Source organism: Diospyros lotus, chromosome 10 (assembly GCF_014633365.1).
Source record: "Diospyros lotus cultivar Yz01 chromosome 10, ASM1463336v1, whole genome shotgun sequence".
Lineage (NCBI taxonomy): Eukaryota > Viridiplantae > Streptophyta > Magnoliopsida > Ericales > Ebenaceae > Diospyros > Diospyros lotus.
This window is the reverse complement of record NC_068347.1, coordinates 2018975-2030196: the sequence shown is the minus strand read 5'-3', so window position 1 is coordinate 2030196 and position 11222 is coordinate 2018975. Positions and strand designations below refer to the sequence as shown.

The window sequence follows — 11222 nt, the reverse complement described above, 5'->3', positions numbered from 1 at the left end:
TGAGATGGAATTTGCCTTTATTTGAATTTAATTTTGTTTTAAGACTTATATAAGCTTTGTTTTGTTTGTTTGTTGTTCTCTGTTCAGCACTCGCTCCTGCTAATATTACTGTCACTATCAATTCTATTCCTATGTTAAATGGCTCTAACTTCAAGTCATGGCAAGAGAATCTCATGATAGTTCTCTGAGTCATGGATCTTGACCTTGCGATAAGGGTTAATTCTCTAGCACCTCTTACGGATTCGAGTACCTCTGATCAAAGGAGGGAGATGGAAAAATGGGAGAGATCAAATCGCATGTGCATGATGATCATGAAGAAAGTCATTCTGGAAGCATTCAGGGGCACAATATCTGAAAAGATTACTACGACTAAGGATTTCATTGCGGATATTGAAAAGAGGTTTGCCAAGAATGAAAAGGGTGAAATTGGTACACTCTTGGCAAGCCTAATTTCAAAGAGGTATAAGGGTAAAGGCAACATCAGGGAGTACATCATGGAGATGTCTCATCTTGCTTCTAAGTTAAAAGCACTTAAGCTTGAACTCTCGGAGGGATTGCTAGTGCATCTAGTTTTGATTTCACTTCCGACACAATTTAACCAGTTTAAGATGAACTACAACTGTCAGAAAGAGACTTGGTCTCTGAATGAGATTATCTCACACTGTGTTCAGGAAGATGAAAGACTGAAGCAAGATAAGATAGAGAGTGCTTACTTGGCCTCAACCTTCATTTAGTCGTAGTTTTAAATAAAAAAAAAATTAGTATCTCAGAATTATCCTAAGTGATAGCGTGCTCGGAAAACGGGGCGTTACAACCACCCATGCAGTCACCCAGCGAGCTTCTGAGGAGCATGCTACTCGCGAGATCTTCAAGTGCTATCCCTCAAAGTTGACGATCAGCGAGCTGATGTCGTGTGCTTCTACGTACCGTCTTCCTTGCGGCACACATTTGATGATGCCAAAATGATTAAGGGTAATTTGGTCAACGTATGTTCGTATCTATGTGAGATGGGTCATTAGTATCATTTGATGCATGAAAACATTGAAATGGTGTTGTTTTATTATTTTCAAAATGTTTTCTAACGCTAAATTTCAAGAAATATATATAAAAAAAAAGAACATACTAGGCCATTCTGATAATTTTAAACACATTTAGGGGTCATTCAACAATATTAGAAAACTATTAGAAACCCGTTCTATTTTGTAATTACGTTAAAGATGAAAATAGTTTCATCTCTATTGTCTCGATGACCACATTAGAGACAAAAATAATTTATATTTATATTTATTTTAATAGATGATGAAATTTATATTTATATTTGATTGAATAATTATTTTTTATAATTTTTGTATTAAAATAATATATATAAAAACTCTTATATTTTTTTATTTATACATTTTAATTTCTTGTTTTTTATAAAAAATGTTATTTTTATTTATATCAGATTTAAATTTTATAATATGAGAGAGAGAGAGAGGGGTGAAAGCAATCTCTTTCCTTTTCCTCTTCATTTTCTTTCAGTTTCTCTCCTACCATACGTAAATGAAAGCAATCTCACTGCGTGCAGAATATAGCATTCTGCAAGCTATATATACACAGCCTGAATGTTCATAGACATTCATTCAGCACAAACTAAACCACACATCAATCTTAAGAAATGGCCACGAATGGCAAAGAGAGAATTAGCACTACTGATGAGCTTCTCCGTGCGCATGCTCACGTCTGGAACCATACCTTCGCTTTCGTAAGCTCAGCCTGTCTGAAATGTGCAGTTCAGCTGGGCATACTAGACATCATTCACCGCCATGGCCAACCCGTGAAGCTCTCCCAGCTGGTTGCTTCTCTTCCTGCTCTCAACCCCTCCAAATCCCATTGCATCCGTCGCCTCATGCGCCTGCTAGCTCACGATGGGTTCTTCGTTGATCTGAAAGCCGCCGACGCCGGAGAGGAGGAAGAAGCCGAGTACACGCTCACTCCGGCCTCCCATCTCCTCCTAACGACTACATCTGCGAGCCTGTCGCCTTTCGTGCTCTTGGTTCTCGATCCTCTCATCGTAAAGCCATGGAATTGGCTGACTCTGTGGCTGGGGAACGACGATCCCACCCCGTTCCTGACGGCGAATGGACGCACGCTTTGGGATTACGCCGGCCAGAACCCCGCCTTTAACAGTCTTTTCAACGAGGGCATGGAGAGTGATGCGCGTATGGTGGCGTCTGTGGTGATCGAAGAGTGCAGGGGAACCTTCGAGGGGCTGAGCTCGTTGGTCGATGTGGGAGGCGGCACCGGGACGATGGCTAAGGCCATTGCGGAGGCATTCCCGGAGATGAAGTGCACTGTGCTTGATCTTCCTCATGTTGTTGACAAGCTGCCAGGGAGAAAGAACTTGTTTGAGGCCATCCCCCCAGCAAATGCAATTGCAATAGTCTGTTAAGGATATCACGCAAAAAATAAGAACATAAAAATAGTTTGTGTTAACTGTCTTTCTAAACCTGGTGGGATAAAAAAGGCCACTATGTCCCTTTCCCAATTAGGCAAATCCAAAAGGTTCATCATCTAATTCTCTTCTGTTTTTGTTTTTTGCTTTGTCTATTTTGGGTCACATTTGATTTTGTTTTAGTTTCTAATTGTGAAACATGCAATTTTACAATTAGTCGAGCATGTATAATAATCTAGATAACTACGTCATGCACAAGATAATAACACAGAAATAGTCTATGGGCTCTTCTTCTGACCCCCAATAAGTTTAAAAAAAAAGAGTCACTATAACCCTTTACGGTCAAACAAACCCTAAGGGCTAATCCATAATTTACTTCTACTCTCCTTTTGTTTTTCACTTGTTTAATTTGAGTAACAATTAGTTTAGTTCTAGTTTCTAATTTCCAATTTTCATTTTCACTATTTTTTCAAGAAAACAAGATAGGAAACTTGTTCATCACTCAAAAATATTTTATTCTTTTCCTTTTATATGCCTTATCCATCTTTGTTTGCGGTGGATATTGCATGATTGGGGTGATAAAGATTGCGTGAAGATACTGAAGCATTGTAAAGAGGTCATTCCAAACAGACAAGAAAGAGGAAAGGTTATCATCATCGACATGGTGGTGGGACACCAAAAGGTAGAAGAAGCAAATGAAAATGGTGACAAGTCCACTCAAATACAACTCTTCTCTGATATGTTAATGATGGTGTTGCTCTCTTTGAAGGAAAGAACTGAGAAAGAGTGGGCAAACTTATTCTCCATAATTGGCTTTAGTGATTACAAGATAAACCCTACTATTGGTTTACGATCTCTCATCGAGGTTTATCCATGATAAGTGATTCCTAATGTCATGAAGCTAAGTTATATATTCCTTTAAAACCTTTATATATAGGGGAAATAAAGCATCAATCTCAATAAGTTGTTTCAAACATTTGATGTATTAATAATTAGTGACATATAGATATAATATCCAATGTTTACTAGATTTAGTAAACATGTATTTCTGTATTCTCGATTTAGTAAACATGGCAAGCTTGTCTACTGATATGTATTCTAAGTGTTGGGTTCTATTTGTTTGGTTTGATTTCTTAAGTATTTGGAGCTAGGATTTGGTTGTTGGAAGTCGATGGCAAAGGCTAATTTATTTAATGTCTTTTACCTTGAAAAAGATAAATATTTAGTAATAATATATTGTTTTTATCATATAATTTATGTGGGTATTTTGAGTTTACAATCCTCCACTCTTTAATAGAAATTGGGTCCCAACAATAGTGATTTTTTAAAACACTTTTTAAATATTTTATTTTATTGCGTCATAAGCAAAAACCAATTAAAAGTCCAAGAAGCCAAAACAATATTTTGGATTGAAAGGCATAAATTTTTCATAAGTGGGAAGTCCCACACAAACACCCAAACAAGATATATAACTCTGACATCCAAATTTATTTTGAGAAGATAATTAATTATGTATAAATAATTCTAATTCTAAAATGATTTTGGAGTATTCAAATAAATATCATCTTTAAAAAATAAATAAATAAAATTTATCATCCAAATTTATTTTTAAAGATGATAAATATCATCTTTAAAAAATAAATAAATATCATCCAAATTTATTTTTAATTATCATTTTATGTAAAAATAAATAAATAAAATCATAGATCTATTATATTATATATTATATAGTATAATATATATATATATATATATATAGATCTATGGTAGGAAGAAGGTTCTCGTGGAAGCTTGATTTTTATATTATATATATTTTTCATAAAGGAGGAGCTGTTATGTATGTGTTGTTTATTATAAGATAAGGAGTTATGTTATTTGTACATGAACACTTTTACTGATTGATTTACAGGTGTGATATATCGTGAGAAATTAATGATATTTAACATGTAAATTGAAGCAATTTATCACGATAAATTGGATTTGAAAAGCAGGAGACAAAGAGACGGGATAGAACTCAGCTCGTCATCCTCTTTGTCGTTCTCCAATGAATCCGAGAAGTAAGACTGTGGACCACCAGTGGAACCAGTACAGGCTCAGCGTCGACAACCGGAGCGGGAGCTGCCGGTCGCTCCACCAAAGTCCTGAGCTTGCTCCATTAGAGCAGGAAGGGCAAGCCCTGGGCCCAGCTCAACAGATTGAAGCAGCTGTTATCGACTTATTTGCATTCAAATTTGATTTGATTTGATTCTTCTTTCCATTTTCTTTCAGATATTTATTTCATGGCTGTGTACAGATTCAATCTATTATTTTTCCTTGATTTTTATTTTTTTATTTACAAAATTTGTGGATTTTGGGTCCATTTGGGAGGTGTTCGTGATTTGGAACAAATTTTGGGTGAAGAAGAGAATAACATGTTGGTGTTCCGTAAATCTACCAATTCCAAACCATTTTTACTGATAAATGAATTGAATGGTGTCCTATTATGCTTTGATGTGCAACTGTCGCCCTCTCATGGCTGATTCTCAACTCTTTAAGATTTAATATTTTGGCACTTTGAGTAACTCAATCTTTGATTTGATGACTCCATTGATAACGAGAGAGAAAAACAGAGGGAGAGAGAGTGTTTTGGGTCTTCAAGTTTGGGTCATTTGGTCATTTATCAAGGATAAATTGGTCATTTCATTATCCCTGTAAAACATTATGTAAATCTCTTTCTGTACAAATAGCATAACTCTGAATAATGATATTTGTATAGAAAAAGGGTTACAGAACCCTTTACAAATTGATGAAATAACCCATTTACCCTTATAATAAATGACCCAAACTCACCCAAAACTCTCTATTTCCTCTGTCTCTCTCTTACCTCACCCAAAACTCTTTATTTCCTTTGTTTCTCTCTCACCTCACCCAAAACTCTCTCTCTTTCCTCTGTCTCTCTCTTGCCCACCTCGCTCTCGTTGTTTGCCGATCGTCGCCGCCCGCTTCATCCTTGGCGGTGAGGTTGCAGCGGTGAGAGAAGGCGAGGCGACGGCAAAAGCAGACGAGAGCAAGAGGCGGCAAGGTGATGAGGCGGTAAGGGCGAGGCGGTGAGATTGCAGCGGTGAGAGGAGGTGAGGCGGCGGCGAGAGCAGGTGAAAGTGAGGTGGGTGGGGAGAGAGAGAAGGGGATAAAAAAAATCGTGATATATCGCGATAAATCGCACTTATAAAGGGTTTTGTAAACCCTCTTCTATAGGAATAGTGTGATCCAATTAGCAGACTATTGCACATTCTCACAAAAGGAGTAATAGTATACCTTGAGTAAAATTGCATTTGGAGGGGGGATGGCCTCAAACATGTTTCCAGGAGTGAAGAACAAGTTCTTTCTCCCTGGCAGCTTGTCAACAACTTGAGGAAGATCAAGCACAGTGCACTTCATCTCTGGGAATGCCTCCGCAATGGCCTTAGCCATCGTCCCGGTGCCGCCCCCCACATCGACCAACGAGCTCAGCCCCTCGAAGCACTCTTCGATCACCACAGATGCCACCATGCGCGCATCACTCTCCATGCCCTCGTTGAAAAGACTGTTAAAGGCGGGGTTCTGGCCTGCGAAATCCCAAAGCGTCCGTCCATTCGCCGTCAAGAACGGGGTGAGATCGTCGTTCCCCAGCCATGAAGTCAGCCAATTCCATGGCTTTACCATGAGAGGATGGAGAATCATGAGGAGGAAAGGCGACGCGCTCGCAGGTGTAGTCCTTAGGAGGAGATGCATGGGAGGCCGGCGTGAGCGCGTACTCGGCTTCTCCCTCCTCTCCGGCGGCGGTTTTCAGCTCAACGAAGAACCCATCGTGAGCTAGCACGCGCATGAGGCGACGGATGCAGTGGGATTTGGAGGGGTTGAGAGCAGGAAGAGAAGCAACCAGATGGGAGAGCTTCATGGGTTGGCCATGGCGGTGAATGATGACTGGTATGCCCAGCTGAACTGCACATTTCAGACAGGCTGAGCTTACGAAAGCGAAGGTATGGTTCCAGACGTGAGCATGCGCACGGAGAAGCTCATCGGTAGTGCCAATTCTCTCTTCGCCATTCATGGCCATTTCTTAAGATTGATGTGATTTAGTTTGTGCTGAATAGCTCTGAACATTCAGGACATGCATATGTATGTGTATATATAGCTTGCACAATGCTCTGAACCCAATTAAAATTAATTTAAAATTTCGGTAAATTTTCTTATTCGAAAATATAAAATATAAATTTTAATTTAAAAAATTTAATACACATTCTTATATAAATATATTAATTTAATTTAATTTAAATGTGTAAGGATGACAACATGTGATGCTTTGGTCAAGTTAATGTTTTATTTTTATTTATTGTATTGATATAATAAATATAAAAAAAATTGACAGTAAATCTTTAAAATCTTAAATTTTTTAGTTCAAATACTTCATGAATTTTTTTAAATTAGCCATGATACCTTTTTTGTTATGAACAACTGTTGGCAGAAAATGTACCAAGAGGTGGACCTTTGAAAAATTTAGTTTTTCTTAATAAGAAATCATTTGGGAACAGATGTTTTGAGATATATAATTAATATGAATTTTTTAAGATAAAGCAAGAAACAACTACACCACAAGTTATGATGTATGAAAATGTCTTTGGAGTATCATTTCAACATTTTTGAAATATTTTTATTTTTAAAAGGTTAAAAAAGTAAAAAAAAAAAAAATTGGGTCATTTCTACAATTTTAAAAATATTTTGAAATTATTTCGTAATAATAAAAAAATATCATAAATGCATTTCCAATTTAGAAACAAGTTTCGTCCACGAAAAAGTTTGAGACAGAAATTTTTTTATCTCTAAATTAAAATTTTTATTTTTTTTAATTTATTTTTAAAAATTGTTTGAATATACATTAAAGAATTTATGTTTATTTTTAGATTGAATAATTATTTTTTATATTAAAAATTATATTTTACACATTTCCCAAATATTTTCATTTCCTACTTTGAAGGCCATGTTGTTTCCAAATCTTCACAACAAAATATTGGACTGTTGGAAAATAAAGGTGCTTTTCTATGAAATAACCAACTAAAGTATTAACTAGGAGTGTGCAATCGATTATAACCGAATCGAACCGACCAAAAAATACTAACCGAACCGAACCGACCAACCCTACTAACCGAACTAATCAAAAACTAAACTAAATTAACTGAATCGATAACCGATTATGCAAAATCAGTATAGAAACAAACCATTCTACCAATTTGCAGAAATGAAATACAAGAACAGCATATGCAAAAGCAGCAAAACCATTTAGAAATTGAGAGAATACAAATTAATTTGTGCAAAAGAAAGAAATACAAATAAAAGGAAAAAAATATCAAGAAACTATCTCACTGAAACTAAGTAACTAACATCACTGAAATATCAAGAAACTAATCCATAACAAGGAAATGAAGGGGACGATCGATCATCATTGAAAGTCAAACAAATTGAGAAATTAAAACCCTAACCTAACATCAATACTAACCTGTGTCTGATGGCCGATCATCGTTGGTATGGCCGTATGGGGTCGATCATCCAAGCACAAAGGAAGGAAGAAACAAGGAGACGACAATCGGCGAAGGGAAAGGCATCGATCTGGTCGACAAGCTTCGATGCGCATGTCGTCGTCGCCGATTACCCCTCCGCCACTTCGGTAGCCGCCGCCATGGCCCAGATCTTGGAATAGCCCTCATCGATCGTCCAAGTACAAGGAAAATAAGAAACAAAGGCGAGGGATCGATGGTGGGGTGAGGGTTAGGGTTCGATTTGGTCGGGCGTGGGTTCCGTGTTTTGGGGCCGCCGGAATTGATCTCGCAGTCTCGCCTACGAGTGGGATGGTGGGGGGAGAGAGAGAGGGGGGGGTGTAGTTTCAGCAGCAGTCGTAGGCAAGAGGGTAGGGGGAGAGAGAGAATTGAGAGGGGGGAGTGAGTCTCGCGGGTCGGGTGGGTTCCTTGTTTGGAGTGGGGGTCGTTGAACCAGTTAGGTCGGTTAAGGGGAGGGGGGCGGTTGAACCGGTTAATTCGATAAATCGAATAACCGAAAATTAGAAATATTACTAATCGAACCAAACTGAATTAACCGAACTAAATTATTTCATCAAAAAAATCAAACCAAACCCACCAAATTGGTCGGCTTAATTCAGTTAGTTCGATTTAACCGAATTTCTGCTCACCCCTAGTACTAACCTAACAATGTTTACCTTCCTAGCTATATATAATACACTGGGTATATAAAGACGTTGACGAGCTACTTCTTTATTTTATACATTTGCAAAATGATAATTTTTTTGATGGAATCCAATTAAATATTTTTATAAGAGGAATTAAATTCTAATAAGATTAAAATTTTAATAATTGCTATAAGATAACTTAAAATATAAAGACTAATATATTACAGAGTATAAAGTTTAAAGACCAATTGTATTAATTTTTTTTTCAATAAGTATTTTTTGGAAAAATCTCAAAACATCTATAGCTTTTGTCAAAGTATACCCAAGTAGTCTCCACGGGTATAGTCCAGAGGTTGAGACCGTACATGTGTTGGTCTCAAGAGTATTGGATTTAACTACTATATAAATGGTGTATGGTCCTGTGTTTGAATCTCACTATTGAGTTTCGTGATTTATCTTTCCTGCAGAAATTATGGGGCTGAGCTGCTAGGGGCCCTTAAGGTGAGGGTTTTTATCTTTTGGTCCCAAAGTATACCCAAGTATCACAATAAAACATAAAAATATATGAAACATGCCAAAAGATATCTTGAAAATGATTGCACTTGTAATTTTGAAATTGTGATCCACATATTTTCTTACCTCTCTAAGCATTTAAAGACAAAATTAATGTCGATATTTTATGATAAAGACACCCAATTACTCATCTAAATAATACTCAGTAGACAACGATCACTTTTCTTTATTCTTCAAATATTCATTTATATCCCTAAACATTATTTAATTTTTTACACGAATGTCAATATTTTATGATAAAGACATCCAAATACTACACAAATAAAAACTTCAAGTGCATAAAATATACTCATGATTTAAATAACCAATAATATGTTTGATAAAAAAATTAAATAATCTCCTAGACACCCCAACAATTAAACGTGTAAACAATAATGAACAATGAATAATGTTTAATTGGTTGGTATTGATTTGATTTGTTTGTGATTGTTGAACTTTGTCAAAGGAAGCGAAGAAGAAAAAATATAATAATGGATAGTGAATGCACATGAATGTTATTTATACATAGAATTTTATATTTTATTATATATTGAATTTTATTAAATTATACATTATATATGAATTTATAAATTCTCTTATGTTTTTGATTTAATAGAATATATAATATATAATAAATTGAATATATAATAACATGTAAAAACTTTATCTAAAAATAATATTTTTCAATTAAGTATCATTGTAACATGAAGCCACAAGTTTCTAAGTAAATTTTCAATGGGGTTTTGAATGTAAAAAGGTTGGGTTTCTTCAAACTCAGAACCTTTTCCGACAATGTGTAGGTAAATTTCCAATTCACCCACCTACCCACCCTCAATCATGGAAAAATTGTGGAGAAGCAATAATAGATATCCGGAAGAAATGGTCATATAAAGTTTGGTCACATTCATATTTTTATTTTTATATTTTTACGTTATTTTTATGTGATCATCAAAATGTTCTATTATTTTAATTATACTTCTGTATCTGTATTTTGGAGTCGATTTAATTTTTGTATTTTGACTTGTAGAAAATAATTAAATTGATTTATTTTACTTTATCTTTTCTTTTTACACATTAAAGTATAAAGGTTAATTGATTCGAAAATGCAGATACAGAAGTATAATCGAAATAATAAAAAGTTCAAGTTGTCATACAAAGAAAAAATAAATAAATTATAGAGGTTAAATTGACTAAAACATGCAAGTTCAGAGATATAACTGAAATAATGAAAAATCCGAATGACGACATAAAAAAAATATAAAAATATAGAGATAAAAATATGATTTTGTCTATAAAATTTCCTAGAAAAACTCTAATTTAGTTTTTCTCCAAAATCATTTGGGTGATAACAAATCCGTTATCACCCAATTAAAATTAATTAAAAATTTGGTAAATTTTCTTATTCAAAAATACAATTATATAAATTGTTGAATTAATGTTTAAAAATATAAGAGTTAATTTAAAAAAATAATAGATATTCTTATATAAAAATATAAATTTAATTTAATTTAAATGTGTAAGGATGATGTCGTGTGATGGTTTGGTTGAGTTAATGTTTTATTTTTATTTCTTGTATTGATACAACCTAAATTGTTTATAATAAATATAAATATAAATAAATTGACAGTACATCTTTAAAATCTTGAATTTTTAGTTCAGATAATTAATTCATGAATTTTTACCTTTCTTGCTATGGATGACTGTTGCCAGAAAATGTTCTAAGGGAGGTGGAGTGGAGCCTTGAAAAATTTAGTTTTTCTTAATAAGAAATCGCTTGGTGACAGATGTTGTTGAGATATATACTTAATGTGAATTTATTAAGACAAGTAAGAAACAATTACACCACGAGTTATATATGATGCACCAAAGTATTTTGGGATTATTTTAATGATATTTTATTTAATAAATTTGATTATTTAGTAAATTAGAAATATTTAAAGTTACTGAATTTTGTAATATTTTTTTCTATTATAATAATAAAATATGAATAAATAAATAAATAATTGTGTTTTGAGTTTAGAGTTTGTTTTAAATGAAAAC

At 34.5% G+C, this 11222-nt stretch overlaps 2 protein-coding genes and 1 pseudogene across 2 annotated transcripts; 2 read left to right on the top strand and 1 right to left on the bottom strand.

The window, feature by feature from the left end:
* The first annotated feature begins 191 nt into the window (after window positions 1–191).
* On the top strand, window positions 192–734 carry LOC127811804 (uncharacterized). The gene has a single exon (XM_052351980.1). The coding sequence runs from the start codon at window positions 192–194 to the stop codon at window positions 732–734; it is 543 nt and encodes a 180-aa protein (XP_052207940.1).
* Window positions 735–1646: 912 nt separating this feature from the next.
* On the top strand, window positions 1647–3311 carry LOC127811898 (trans-resveratrol di-O-methyltransferase-like). The gene is made up of 2 exons (XM_052352093.1): window positions 1647–2414; window positions 2980–3311. Exons 1-2 carry the CDS (start codon window positions 1658–1660, stop codon window positions 3309–3311), a joined length of 1089 nt encoding a protein of 362 aa, XP_052208053.1. The 5' UTR covers window positions 1647–1657.
* A 2381-nt stretch (window positions 3312–5692) lies between these two features.
* Window positions 5693–6528, bottom strand: LOC127811803 (trans-resveratrol di-O-methyltransferase-like; annotated as a pseudogene).
* Window positions 6529–11222: the final 4694 nt, after the last annotated feature.